General features: G+C 40.0%; 1 protein-coding gene across 2 annotated transcripts; it reads left to right on the forward strand.

Annotated features, from left to right (window-relative positions):
* Window positions 1–670: 670 nt before the first annotated feature.
* On the forward strand, window positions 671–14,866 carry lpcat3 (lysophosphatidylcholine acyltransferase 3). 2 transcript variants are annotated; one of them, XM_030393430.1, is made up of 13 exons: window positions 671–924; window positions 4,038–4,145; window positions 6,248–6,357; window positions 6,857–6,950; window positions 7,171–7,208; window positions 8,295–8,473; window positions 8,597–8,705; window positions 8,788–8,874; window positions 9,129–9,292; window positions 11,227–11,374; window positions 11,723–11,878; window positions 13,734–13,877; window positions 13,962–14,866. In XM_030393430.1, the coding sequence occupies exons 1-12, from the start codon at window positions 840–842 to the stop codon at window positions 13,851–13,853; spliced, it is 1,398 nt and encodes a 465-aa protein (XP_030249290.1). In that variant the 5' UTR covers window positions 671–839; the 3' UTR covers window positions 13,854–13,877; window positions 13,962–14,866. The 2 variants fall into 2 exon arrangements, with proteins under 2 accessions (XP_030249290.1, XP_030249291.1); XM_030393431.1 differs by having other exon boundaries at window positions 672–924; window positions 6,251–6,357.
* The last annotated feature ends 409 nt before the right edge of the window (window positions 14,867–15,275 follow it).

A 15,275-nucleotide genomic window follows, 5' to 3' on the forward strand; every position in this document is an offset into this window, starting at 1 on the left:
CAAACTAAGAATTTAACATTAACAATATTAATGAGGTAATCATACAAACTCAGAAATATTTTTTTTTCCATAAGTGAATAACCAAGATGTTTCTCAGAGGACAATGAGGTCCCGAGAGCACTATTTGAAGCTAGATAGGTGGCAGGGTCCGCCACATATGAACAAAATAAAACAGTATGGAACTTGATTGTCCTTTAAGGTCAGTTTGTTTATTCAGTTTAATCAGTCATGAAAACAGAGACAGATTGTTTGGGCAAACAAATTTGATTCAGTGATTAAAAGTTCTTCCCCCAAATTTAATTCTAAAAGTGCCATTAGTGAGAATAGTTGATTGTATGTCACCATTCCACAGTGTCAGTAATTTCACGAGCTGGGAATGAAACTTAAAAACAACTTGCCTTACAGGGAGAGCCTTTAAATAATGTTGTTCTCGAAACAAGCCACATGGAGGCACACTCACACCACTAACTATATCACAGTTATGCTGAATACAGGGTTAATCTTCACACATTATCTGGCACTAGTTAAGTGTTTAGCTAGCTGTATCATGACGGCTGTGCTGCTACAGATAGCCTACCTGTCAGCCCACAGGTCTAATCTTTAGCCACAAATACCGATAAAAGTGAGGCGCAGTGGGCCGGAGACGGGCGGGAGGGGAGGTGAGGTGGGAGGAGAATCACACGGTGTAACTTCGGGAGGAGGTTGAACCGCGGAGGGCCTTTAAAAAGAGGAGTGTAGCCTGGATGTGTGTGTGTCTGTCTGTGTGTGTATGTGTGTCTGCCGTGAATCAGTAGAGTTCACTGAACCGTCGCGAGGAGACGTTTCCGCCCACAAGAAAGATGGCGGCTCCCTTACTGGAGGGTCTGTCGGAGTCCTTAGGTTCCCCGGAACCAGCGGTTCGACTCATTTTATCTATCTTAATCGGTGAGTTTCGCCTCACGAATCATTTACGGGTTGTTCTTCTAGCTAGCTGAGGTGACATGTGTCCCCGGTGACACGTTAGAGCACCGAGCCGCTGTCATAGCTGTGTGTAAGTGTTACACTCACTGCTAACATAACGCTCAGTCAGGTACTCACTGTGACATAGCTACAGGCTGCAAACCAGTTGTTCTGGTCCACTACTGTGTAGCTAGCTCAGTGATTATCCTCATAAATCAATGGCGGGCTTGCCTGAACGAGCATATTGATTTCCAGGGAGCTTGTGACTATAGCGCCACTCACCTTTTAGACGGCTAAGATTGTGTTTCCTGCAAAACATCACCACCAACGGCTAACTTGTGGTTTGTTAACTGCCATGATTACGGGATGTGGCTAGGTATGGTGTCGTGTTAGCCACAACTGCCATTATCCCCTTATTTTTGATGAATTTCCAACATGTTGGTGTTTGTGTAAAGAAAAAAGACTATTGGGTCAAGTGAGCTTGGTAGTAACTAAATGCAGACTAGCACAGCACGCCCTCCTGCATTTTGATGAAATAGTTTGTGGGCTGTAGGATTAAGGTTAGCATAATTGTATGAGACTGGTGTTGGTGAAAATAATAGCTCCAATGTTGTTGGGGGAGGGAGACTCCACTGACAGGGTGAATGAGGACAGGCTGCCAAAACATGTCCCCCAACCCCTCCATTTTCCACTCAGTTGAGCAGAGGGGGAGACACACTCTGACAGGGTTAAACATGTTGGGGAAAAAGGCCACGATTTGCAGTGAGTGTTCATAAAAGGGTACCAAGGTTGAGCTTGGATCTCTGTTGTTTTATCGTGGGCTGTGACATGTAGTATTATGTGAAGACTACTGGGAGGGAGTCAGGGGTGTGGATGTGTGTGGTGGGGGAGGGCGTCCTCCATGCTGTCCTCTCCGAACTTTGTTCTGACACATGGACACGTCTTCTCACACTCACAGTTCAACACACTGAGCGTAGCCATTCTAATCAGACTTTGGTTAGCCAATTCCTGAATTCTCTCAGTCAGCCCTGTTGCGTGCAACTTATCCCAGTGTTGCCCAATGTGTCTTACACAATTTTATACTCGAATAGTAACTGCCAGTTGGGGCCAAAATATCAGGTGGTTTTCAGTGTTTCCTCTTCTATAAATAGGTTCTGGTTTGCAACTGCGTTGCCAGAGCCACTACATTGCAATGCTCTGTGTGGACCTTGATATTTGATACTAGATCCATAGCTGCTGTACTGTGTTCAGAATAGGGGTCAACCGATTATTTTACACTTATACCGATTATTAGAAATTCATAAGCGGTAAAAAAGAAACTTATTGTGTCGAAACTTTGACCAACCAGTTATGAAATGAACAAAGTACAATTTAGTAAATTATTGTTCCTAAGTACAATTTTCAGGTACTTAACTTGAGTTTTTCCATTATCTGTGACATTGTTCTTTACTTCCACTCAATAACATTTATTTGATAAATTTACTGGGAGACGGTTGGCACATTTTTAGATTAGTTCATCTAATCTACAATGTGAGAGAAAGATCACAGAAACCGATAATCGGAAAAGAATTTTTTTCTTTTAAAAGAATCTTGCTAAACTGCATCCAAGTCACTCGGATGATTAAGCCTGAAGCAACTCTGTACTTGGCTAATTGGATTGAAAAAGTTTTTACAGGATAAGACCGGTTTAATTCTGTATTTCTCTGTCCACAAATCCCATCACAAGCAACATTGGGTTAAAGTATTAGTTCCCCCAAAAAGAAAAAAATCAGTTATTATCTACTTGCAGCGTTTGCCAAAACAACTGAAGTTGATGGGGATTTGTTTTAAGACATAGATATATACAACCAAAAAAACATGAAATGGCTATATACAGTTTATCTGGTGTAATCCAAGTCTCAGCTTGACTTGAAAAGATGTTACCTACACCTTTGATGTGAGGTTCAGTTTGTTTCCACTTCAGACAGGGTGCACTTTTAAATACTTTTTGTTTAGCAGCTACAGTGAAGATTGCAGCTTTAAAACTTGCATAAAAAAGTATTTTCAAATCAATTTGGGATCTCAGGGCTTATTGATTGTGTAGGATGAGCTGTATAGAGCCATTTTATGTTTTTAGATATTTATTTGAGAGAGTGCTGCAACAACTGTTATCTGTGAAGCTCCGGAAATGTTTTGCATACGAAACTACACCAACAAAATTTCACCAGACTTATGTGTGAGTTTATCTTTCAAATCTGTCTCTCATTAATTTTAGACTTCTCTGCCCTGCCATTGGCATTCGCCCAAAAACGGGTCATAAATACAGTATGTAGTTTAATTTTTTTTAAAAAGCGTCTCCCAAAATAGCCGATCACTGCACACAAACATCATTCAAGCAGGAGTCAGTGGCTTATTTACAGCTGAATATTTATACACTAATATTAATATGCACTAGGGAATATTTATGTCAGCAGGATGGTGCACGTGGTTTGACGCAACATGAACTACAGTGCCCTCTTTCATCGAAGTGAAAGGACACGTCATCCAGTGCAGTGGTGTGACCCATTGATATGGTTCAGTATTTAGAAAGCAAACGAGGTTTATGGCAAAGAGGAATAAGGAGCTATATTAGGCTCTGGCTCAGTAACGCTACTCGTCGGATCAGTTCATTGTGTGTTTTGGGATTTCATGAGATTTGTCGTTCGTAAGAAAAATGTAGAAAATGGCAAGCCTTATCCTGTTAAGCTAACCCCAGTAGAAGAAGATGGAGTTTGAAGAAGGTACTCAAATAAGTAATTACATTATGTGAGTCAGACTGCACTGGCTGACCCCCTGTGAAAAGAGCTTTAACTGTGATCAGTGGTGAACGTTTGCCCTTTCCACAGTCCTTCTTAGAATAGTTATCTTTCTCCTTGAGATGCCAGATTTACAGCAGCACGCCTGTACCAGTTGTGCTAATGTGTGTGTGTGTGTGTGACAATAGGTTTCCTACCACAAGGTCAGTGTTGTTAGTATCAGGAGGTGTCAACAATGGCTCACATACCTGATTTGAAGACACATGCTGTGGCTCCATTAACATTTTTGTTCTCTATCTGTCTCTTTCTTTTTCTACTCTGCAGGGTATCCCTTTGCCCTGGTGTACCGGCGGTTCTTGTTTTACCAGCCTGCCACAGTTATACACTTGTTCCACGCCTTCTCTGGACTGGCACTAGCAGCATTCAACTTTGGTGAGATGAAGCAGGAGATTAAGGGCGTGTGTTATTACTCAGCTGTGAAAAACAAAGAGATGATTATCCCTTAGTATTCATTCCTTGACTTTTCGGACACCAGCCTTCTTTAAGCTACCCTGTTGAATTGTCTTGCAAACTAGCAAAAGTTCTGTTCAAATTCACAGTTACTTATAAAAATGCATTGTGTGTATCAGTTCCTTCCTCATAAAGCATCTATAAAGTCGAGTTTTCTTCAACACTTTAAATCCTGCTTTGTGGTGCATTGCTGCATTTCTTGTGTGTGCACAAGGCAAACAGAATGGGGAACCACTCATTAAAACATATCGCGCAATAGGACTACAAGCAGTCAGAAACGCCACAGACGGCCTTTAATTTAAAGGTCATATACCAGCTACACACTCTAGAGCTTAGGATCTTTGCCTTCCAGAGATGGAATAAAGTCATTGTTGTGCAAGTGACAAGTAAGTCTCAAGTCTTGGCTATAAAGTCCCGAGTCCCTTAACTTCACCAAAATAGAATGCCCTTTAAACAGACTATCTGTATGATACATTTAAAGAATATAAAAAAACAAAAAACAAAACAAAGGTTTTTTTTACATTTAAATAAGCTATGTCATTTCTGAGCTGAAGTTTGTCTTCAGATTCGAAAATGTAAGGTTTCGTCTTCTCTTTGTCTGCTGGTCTTCACTGCCAAAACTCTTTCCCCTGCTGCTTGCAAAACATGATTGAAAGCTGTCAGATCAACTCAAACAATATCTTTGCTCAGGAAAATGAACAATTCTCTGCACAGTTTGGGCCTCGGGAGGATATCAAATACATCCTTCTGATAAATTGCAGCATGAATACTTTGCTACAGCTGCGTAAATCTTTTTTAAATTTTACTTAAATCACCACCAGTTATCCAAACTTATTTTTGTTAATGCATAGACTTTTGTTTTGAATCATTGTTTGTGGATTGCTTTGGGTTGATAAGTGAAGGATATGTGATATATTTGCAAGTTACATATTTAATGACTCTCTAAAAGAAATGCTTGACTTCAACAGGAAGCCCTTTGAATCATTTATTTTGGATCATAAATGGCTGAGAGAAGTCTGTTTCACTTGGATGAATCATCATCATCATCATTGTTAAATAATTTTCGGGAAGTGAATGTGCTGCTCTTTGACAAACTATGCCAGCAGGTTTGACCATTGACATAAGAATATATGTTTTGCATGTGGCTCAGACTCTTCCTGTTTTGAAAGCAGTGTGATATGATGTGCATGATCTTTCCAGATTTCCTCTTTTGTCCAACCAACAGTCTAAAAGACAAAAATATTCAAATTAGCGTTGCAAAGATTAATGAATCATTTTCCAAGGAAAAAAAAGCCAAACGTTTGCTTGTTCCAGCTTCTTTCTTTTTCCTCCTCCTGCTTGTCTTGCCTCATATTATAGTAGAATGGATATCTGTGGGTTTTCGACTGTTGGCTGAATAAAACACGCACATTTTGAATAGATCTCCATCAGCTTTCATTAATAATAACAGGCATATTTCACCGTTTTTGATTATTCTGCTTGTCATTGTCTAGCTAAATCATTAGTTGCACCCCTGCATTCAATTCAATATACTATCATAGAGGACAGCAAAAATTCGCATTTGAAAAACTGAAACCACTTAAAAATGACATTTATTGTCAAAATAGTTTTCATGCAAACGACTATGATGACTAATCGCTTCATTAGAGTACACTTCTATTTGCCAAAGTGAAAACAATGGATGGGATGAATGGATGGAGCTTCCCCATGGCGTGCTGGAGTAAACACAAACTGCTAACATTGATCTCTCTCTCTTTCCTTTGTTCTGTTATGGCTGCACTCGGATTTTACAGCAGGTCTGTTGCTTTATCTTTCTCCTGGTGGAATACTTATTTTGTTCCTCTTTGAAAGCTCATTTTCAGGTCGCATGCGTATCGTGGATTTGCCTTGTTGTCCTTTCTCCATCTCCGCTGATAAATACTGAACCATGCAGGAAAATTGCAGTTGTCATGTCCACTCCTACAGGTCACACTTGACTGCACTCACCATCATCCCCATCCCCCCCCTTCTGTCCGTCTCTCTCCCAGGCTCTCAGCTCTATCACTCCGCAGTATGCATCCTTGTCCAATTCCTGATGCTGAGGCTCATGGGAAGGACGGTAACAACTGTCCTCTGCAGCTTTACCTTTCAAATGGTGAGGAGTGCTGGTGTTTCCTCTCTCATTGCATTCAGCCTTACTTTATAGCCTTAGTTCCCTTTCGTCAGACTTTTACTGCAGTGGTGCAGCTACCGCCCGCCAGTTTGTCTGCACAGTCTAATATCTGATTTCTGCATCTGCATTCTGGGATTTTCTATGTTTGCCTTGTCAAAGCCTGCACACTGTTTGTCTCATATATTGAAAGAGGCCACATTTAACGAAGGCCAGAACTGTAATGATGTGGTCACATGCTTTCTGTGAGAAATGCTGGAGCCGTTATTTTTGCATGTATTTATTGCTTACACTTTAAGAAGAACAGAAATGAAACAAGAAATATGCCCACTTGAGATTCCCTTGATAACGGCACGCTTCCTGTGGTTTGTTTTCGCAATTTCCTTGTTTTGATTCTTTTCTCCTAAGGTTTTCTGTCGTGTAGAGCTGTTTCGAAACATCTGATAATGTATTGTTTTGTCCTCTCCGTTCCGTCTTCACGTAGATATACCTGCTGGCAGGTTATTACTACACAGCGACCGAGGAGTATGACATCAAATGGACTATGCCTCATTGTGTCCTCACTCTCAAACTTGTTGGTGAGTTGACTGCAGCTCCTCTAGTTCTCCTCCGATGTTTCCTCATTTTGTTTGATTTGCCGTGGATGAAATTTCCCTTTGTACTGTAGTGAACGATTAACACACTGATATACTGCTCACATGACCTTTAGCATGCTTTTAAAGTGTTCATTGAAGTGATCATGACAGCGTTAGTCACCCTAACATAGTTTCTGACACCAGTTGCATTTTCTGATTACAGGTTTGTCATTTGATTACTATGACGGCGGGCAGGAACCAGTGAGTTGGTTGATCTCTCTTTGCTTTTGCCTGCATGATCATCTGTCAATATGTTGATGTCGTCAGTCTTGGATTGTTGCTTGTTTGATTTTCACTCATTGTTTATTTGTTTATCTCTGTTAGTCTCGCTTATCGCCATTTGTTGCTTGTTTTTCCATTCTGTCATGTGTGAAAGAGATGTGGAAAAGTAATGATAGAAAGAATTTTCAAAAGTTTTCACCACTGATAAATAGATCAAAATGTACCAATGCACAGCAAGCACGGTCGGTATTTAGTTACTTGTGAAATACGTCACTTACTGCATAAGTGACATATTTCAGCTTATTTGTTTTGCTTCACCGCTATTTCACAGCTCAAAGATATTACATGTACTATTCGAGAAAACAAAGGAAGTCAGAAGTTGGAACCAGGAAAATCTAAATTTTTGGTAAAAAAAAATATCAAAAGGTGTGTAGGAGAATAAATGAATTGCTATGTTGGCATGGAAACATGGCTATTAGCATAAATTGACAGTGTGTGGGAGCAGATTTTTGCTACTTTGACTGAAACGACACTGTAAAATATTAAAAGTCCTTCTCTAAACAATGCTTTATTTCAAAGAGCAAAGAACTCCAACACTAACATAGCTCATTTTGTTAGAATAATAAGTCTGTCTGTTGAACAGCTTTTCCTTTTTCCCATTCTTTCACTCAGCTCATCTAAAGTAAGCTCAGTTGTATTCTAGTATAACGAGTGTATGTGTGACAGCTGTTAATTTTCCCATCGGGTGCTTTATTTCATTTTTATTCTAATGAGTGTTTGTACTGTGCTTTTCTGTCTGTTTTATACATCTGCCCTTATCTGGTAAACATTATCACTGTATCTTAAGGGTCACTCTTCAGCACATAGTTTACAGCCTGCAGCTAAGTTCTAGTATTTAGTGCAGTCATGTTAAGATTATGGTAAAATTCTAAAAGAGTCCTTTGTAGCTAGAGTTCATCAACTTGCTTTTGAAATGACTCCACTCCCTCCCTCCATCTTTCATATTGCTCTTCTTCTCTCTTGTTTTTCGACGTCTTCTTTGCTTCTCATTTCCGTCCACTCCAGTCCCAGCTGAGTTCAGAACAGAAGAAAGCAGCCCTGCCGTCTGTGCCCTCGCTGCTCGAGGTGTACGGCTTTTCCTACTTCTATGGAGGCTTCCTGGTGGGGCCCCAGTTTACACTGCGCAGCTACCAGAAGCTGGTGGCAGGGGAGCTCACTGACTGCCCTGGAGAGCCTCCTAATAGGTAAAGTGATGAAACTAAAAATGAGTTGAAAGACTATCGTTATTATATTTCTGTCCAGTGTCTCTGCCCTTAACATTATTACCTTCCCCTCTCTCATCCTCATCTTGTTCCTTTCTCCTCCAGTGTTATACCGGCTATGAAGAGGTTTGCTCTAGGTTTTCTCTGCCTAGTGATATATGCAATATTTAGCCCCTATTATCCAGACAGCTACTACTTAACAGATGAGTATGAGGTGAGAATGACAATATGCTCAAAAATAATCGATGTATGCTTACTTTATTTGTCTAAAATGTAAATCTGTGTCCTCTCCACAGGCTCAGCCCTTCTGGTATCGCTGTGTGTTTATTCTGCTTTGGGCTAAAGTCATTTTGTATAAATATGTCAGCTGTTGGGTTATAGCGGTAAGTAGCCTCTCGATCTGCAAATATGTGCATGAAATGTGTTTTGAAAAAGTGGAGTGACAAACAGTAAACTACCTCATACAAAGGAAGCTGTAGAGTATTAACAATGAAACACCGCCCTTTACATACCTTTGCATACACTCATCACACACACATGCACACTTAATGGTTACGGTGCCAGTTATTCAGGATCTTGTTCTTCATGGTGTGACTTTAACAAAGGATGAGACAGATTTGTGTTCGGTGTGTTACAGGAGGGTGTATGTATATTAACTGGATTAGGCTACAACGGTGTCGTGGATGGAAAGGCCCAGTGGGACGCCTGTGCCAACATGAAGGTGTGGCTGTTTGAAACCACGCCACTTTTTGGAGGAACCATTTCTTCCTTCAACATCAACACAAACGCATGGGCTGCCAGGTCAGTGTTGAGCTGGAAATCTGTGATGCTCTCTGGCTTGTATTCAAAGAGGGGCTGTAATGGTTAAATATTTACTCAGATGATAACAGCGAAGTTGGAGGGCTATGACAGTTCAATCCAATATGCATATGCGCCCTCACAAGGGAGGTGTCGCCTGGAATCGCACACGGCAAGGCCTTGCTTCAGTTCGTTTTCACACTACAGGAATCACCACAGGGGAGGGAGCAGACAGCCACAGAAGGGTTTAAAAGTTTTAACTTTTCAGACAATTAAAGTTTTCCAGTAAGAACATGTGACTTCATTTTTATGATGACTACAGTGAGCAAAGCAATTTATTGAACATATAGTTTATTACATGGTCCATTTCAGTTGAATGCATTAGCTACCTAAGCTCACTTTTACTTTCTATTATCCAAAACTGCCTGAGATATGGGGAGTGGAGGAGGGGAGTGATGCCTTTCCTTTGTGGAGCTAAATTTCTCTCAAGTAACTAAGAAGAACTTATATTTTATTTTGTAAATCTTTCATGCTCTTACTAGAAAAAATACAGACTTGACACTTAAAATGCTCCAATTGTACGACCTACAAAGAAAACTATTTATAGTCACATATGTGGCACATTGGGGTTGTTATTCTCTCAGCACACATTTAAGCAGTTTAGCATTAAATGGGTTAAGTTAGATTTTATATTTTTCTAAGCCTCCCTTCTCTGGAAGCCTGGTTGGAAAGAATATGAAAATGCAAGCTTTTCATGAGACATTTAAATTCATAAGACAGAAGCCAGCCAGAGAGATCTGACAAATTAGTAAGATAAAGATGATGTTGGATATGTGGAGACGTTCCATAAGAGGTGGGATAATTCTGGTATTTTCAAACCTGGACCTTATTTTTAGGTATTGGTAGAGCAGCTGCAAAATGATCCGTCAAAATATGTCCACTGATGCTTCAATAAGTTAGTCTGTTTGTGTTATTGTGTGACTTTGGTGACAACGTTCTCTAAGGTAAAAATACTGTTTCTGTCTTTGAAGTGGTGGCGTTCAACAGGGCATTTGACCAAGTCCCTCTAATTAAATTGAAATGATGTAAGTCTTTAACAAAAAGGTTTATCTCTGTAGGGATTCTTCTTCGTATAATGTTGTCAGACATTTAGAATAACAATCTGAGCCTGTCTGTGACTAAAACATGGCTACCGGCTGAGGAGAACTACTGGACCAGCTCTAACACTTTACTGGAGTTACCCTGGAAGGTTTCAGTATGCCTAAACGCACTAGTTTTGTCTGAAATACCATTTAGAGTCGTTCCCAGTGGCCACTTGGTCAGGTGAAAGTCAGTTTTACAATGAATTGTATAATCAACAGTCTCTACTCAAAGGCATTCACCATGCTGTCCTCAGTTGTACACTCGAAAATTGGCAGTAGTAGTTGTGTGAAGCATGAAAGAAGGGAGCCGAGAGGTTCAAATTCTGCACATTTTTGCACCTCAGCACCTGGCCAGCTGCTGCATTAAGAGAGGTTTGTCAGCGGCTCAGAGCTTTTAAACAGTAGTACTTCATGCACTGATTTGACTGACCCAGCTTTCTGGAGTTAGTGCCGCAGCTTGTCACCAGTTAGCTGTTAGACAAAACAAAAACACAGTCAGGGATTGAAAAGATATTGTGTGTATGCTCTTGTATAAGATATCATAACAGAGAGTTAGGGCCAGCCCTGACTTGATGAGTACTCTTGTAGAGGATGCAAAGTTGTTGAAATGTTTTAATATAACCTCAGTTGCTATGCAACAACAACTCCCAGGTAAGTGAGGGCTTGCCTTGTTGGCAGTGATAGCTGATGCATTGAGCATTTCTGACTGCCATTATCTAGATTCTGAGTCAGAAAGAGATGAGCATAACTCTGGGCTTGTTTTTCTCTCTTCTCGCTCTTTTTTTATTTTTAAAGAAATGTCTTCAAGCGATTGAAGTTCCTGGGCAACAAGACCCTCTCCCATGTGGCCACACTCTTCTTTCTAACGATCTGGCATGGCCTTCACTCCGGATACATCCTGTGTTTCTCCATGGAGTTCTTCATCATCACGGTAGAGAGACAGGTAAGCTAAAGATACAGAGCAGATTCTGGGAATGAGTTGTCTAAAGATAATTATGTTTAGGAAGCTCAAACCATCTGGGTCTTTATTTCAGTAGGTGGTAAACTTGTTATTGCATTAATTTTATTTTCTTCTGTCTGCATCATATAAACCCATTGTTCACTTTTTGAGAAGACAGTCTCTTGTTATTAAATATCATATCACTATTGATCAAATGCACCTCACTGCTGAGTGTACCTGTAATTAAATATTGACTGCAGTCACAATCTGGCATCAGTTTATTATATAACCATTCCTTTATTGTATTACTGAAACCACTATGGGATATCTTTGTGTGTTTGTGTGTGACAGGCCCTGGCACTAGTGAGGGACAGTCCCTTGCTGTCAAAGCTGGCCAACAGCCCGCTCTACCCTCTCATCTATGTAGTCCAGCAGTTTTTCCACTGGCTCTTCATGGGCTACCCCCTGGTGGCATTCTGCCTCTTCACCTATGACAAATGGCTCAAGGTAAATATGGTATAAATAAGGTTGCTCTCACTCTCATAAGCTTTTGGTATCAGAGTCCAGGTTGACACATCAGGGAGGAGGACCCACCCACCGACAGTATTAATATCCTGAGGTTGGTGTGTGTTGAAATACAATCCGAGGGCCTACTTGGTCAAATGTACAAAATGCAAGCTTTGATTTGTAATATGAGATCATTTTAATTTGTTCTTCTAGTCTAAAACAAACAGCTTACTTGCTTTGCACATAGGGGCGTTTTAGGAATCATTAACGTTCGTGTGGTTTGTGAGCGACAATCATTTGTGAAACAGGATGATGCCACCATTTGTGATCTGAGTGTAAGTGGTGCTTCAGCGAGTTCGAGTAATAGATGCCTGAGTAAAAAGGCTCATCAGACAGCAAAAAAACTGCAGAGCTGTTTATGATACTATGAGAGAGGATTTTACAACTCAACAATGATTTTATATGTCCTCATGACAGATCATGTCAAGTAAATTTTATTTATATAACCCCAAATCGCAGAGTTGCCTCAGGGCTTTACAATCCATAGAGCTTACGGCAACACCCTCTGTCTTTAATCAGAAAAGAAAAATGACCAAAAAACACATGCGATGGACACCTCGGTAAGAGAAACCAGGAAGGCATCCTCCTTCCAGACATGCCACGGTGTCATGTGTATAACATCAACTCAAATACCGACAGTGAAATCACTACAATCACTACTTAATTACAAGCATGTATTTCACCAGGTGCAGTCAACATCATAAGTATGGTGTTCATGTTACAAAGCAATCTACCAGGATTGTGCAGTTGCAGGCATTTGATTGGATAACAGGGCCTTGTTTTTGTTTTGTTGCAACACTCTGTTGTGTTCAGTGGAAACAATGAGGAGGCTGCTTTTTTTTTTTTCAAGCAAAGCTTTTGTCTTTTGGATCACGGTTTACAAGTTGGCTAACAAGAAACTGCAACAAGAAGGGAGTCTTCAACATGGACAAAATGTAACAGGCAGCTTCTCAGGAACTGGAACAGGAATGGGTGGAACAATGTGTGTTGTGAGCTACTTTAGATGACCATAGTGGGAAAGTGGCTGGTATTTACACACCGAGGCTTGCTGAGGAACCTGTGTGACCTGACAAGGAAATGAGGGACAGATGTGATGAGAGAAGCTGTGTCAGGTGATTGACATAGGCAGGGAACTCTCTGATGGCAACTGATGGTGGACAGGTGGGATGGAGACAGTCTGGATTCAGCCAACTTGTTTGGCACATCCATAAAAAAACCAACCCAAAATGTAACTACCCATATCTTACATACTTTAACTACAACAAACACAGATATCTCTTTGAAATGTTTATCTGGAATTAAACAAATGATTACACACCTCAACATGCTTTCGGAGGGGGGACAGTGAATCCTTGTCGGCTGTGATGAAGTTTTTGTGCAGTAAACGGAGCAGACATTTAGACAAATATGAATCTGTTGTCATTTCAAAATCTCAAACATTTCAGATATGGGCATGGGCGCTCTAGTTTTGAGGAATCGTCATCTTCATCTGCCATTGCCATCATTAGTCATCAAGTTCAAATTAAATGCAGCAAACACTCTGAACTTGACTGACAGGCGTAGGAGTCGTTGACTGTGATTGTTTTTTTTCTCCTGTGATGAATGCAGTGTATAACCAGTAGCATTTTAGAAAAGGATAAAAATGTATTAGCTGTCTTCAACACTATGCTTCAAAGTAATAAGTAATGAGAACCTTCATAGAGATACTTGAACAGTATTCAAGAAGATGTCATTTGTAGCTACAATGTTTCAGTGAGGATTTAAATTCAACTCTTTGTCACCTTTTGTTTTTCAGGTGTATTCGTCCATCTATTTCTGTGGACATGCATTCTTTCTCGTAGCCTTTTTAATCATGCCATACCTCCGTAAGGCGCTGGTGCCTAGGAAAGAACGGAGCCAGATAAAGCAGGATTAAAAGTTGGTACTCAGATTTGGCATGGTAAGCAGTCAATAAAGTTGTTGCAAGGACAAATGATGTGAAAAAATGTTTTTAGTGTTTAAATATCTCTTTTTTTCCTTACAGGTCCGTCTAAGGCTGTATATCCACTGAAGGGAACTGTGACTTTCAAGGAGCAGAAAGGAAAATATTTTAAGGCCTTTAGTAATATCTATATATATCTCTATATAGATATATCTATATATATATGTGTCCATGTAAAAATAAATTTCTATATATTTTTGTGTTTTAAATGGGAGGGTGTTTTTATAAACATTCGGAGAAATGTTTACAGGAAATGACCATCGTGCCACATGGGGTAATTGTGAGCCAATCAGGGGCGATTTCCTGTTTTTTCCTTTTTGTTTTTCCTCAATCTTTTTTTTTTTTTTTCTTAAAGAAATGTTGGACTTGTAGAACTTGAGAGACTTTACATGCTGTCGACACAGAATTGCACTCACCAGTCACAGGTTCAGAGTCTGTCATTGGCTCTGATGTGATGTTTTTGTTTTTTTCTTCATTTCTCTGTCTCACATCTATCACCCACATTTAGCGGCAGCAGCCAGACTTCACGGGAGATTTAAGCACAGAACCAACGTATGTGGCACTCTAATGTAATGATACAAAATGCATACAACTTTCTGCAAATGACCGGTGATAATGATGATGATAACAACAATAACAATAACAATAATAATAATAATAATAATAATAATAATAATAATAATAATAATAATAATAATGGAGGTTGTTTCTTGAAAATGGCTGCCAGTGGTTATACAAGCATTGTAAATCACACTCAACACTAACCCCCAACTCAAAATGGCCTTGTATTAATGAATGTTTTTACAATTACATTTGTTTGGGTTTTAATTTGATTTGTGCTGGAAAAAAAAACTTGATTTTATAGTGTTTAGCAGCTTTTATGACAAAAGAAAATTTTGTAGCTTTGGATAAGTTTTCATGGGAAGAAATTTGCATTGTTCTCCTGACTTTCCCTGGTTTGACTTTGCTGTTTTATTTTCTTGCCGTGTCTCCTCTTCTCCCTCTGTTCAGTCCTCTGCCAGCCTTGAATTAAGGCCGGCCCTTTAGAAAGAGACTTGCATACTGCCCAGCCATACAGTCACTACATCTAATCATGTCGGTTCATCTTATATTCACTCAGAACTTCATGAATGCCTGTTGAAGCAAGGAACTGTTTCATTTTGAACTGGAAGAAAACAAACAAAAAAAAGGTCCACTTTGTGTTTCACCTATGGCCTGTTGTAATGGCAGGTGGATATTAAAAGGACTGTGGAGAAGAAGCATCTCATCCAACTGTTGGGGATGCCTCTTTATTTGTTTATTTACATTTTTTAGGGGGCTGGATTACCTGATCCATGACTTGCTGGAGGAAGGCCC

The sequence above is a fragment of the Sparus aurata genome, chromosome 17 (genome assembly GCF_900880675.1).
Source record: "Sparus aurata chromosome 17, fSpaAur1.1, whole genome shotgun sequence".
Lineage (NCBI taxonomy): Eukaryota > Metazoa > Chordata > Actinopteri > Spariformes > Sparidae > Sparus > Sparus aurata.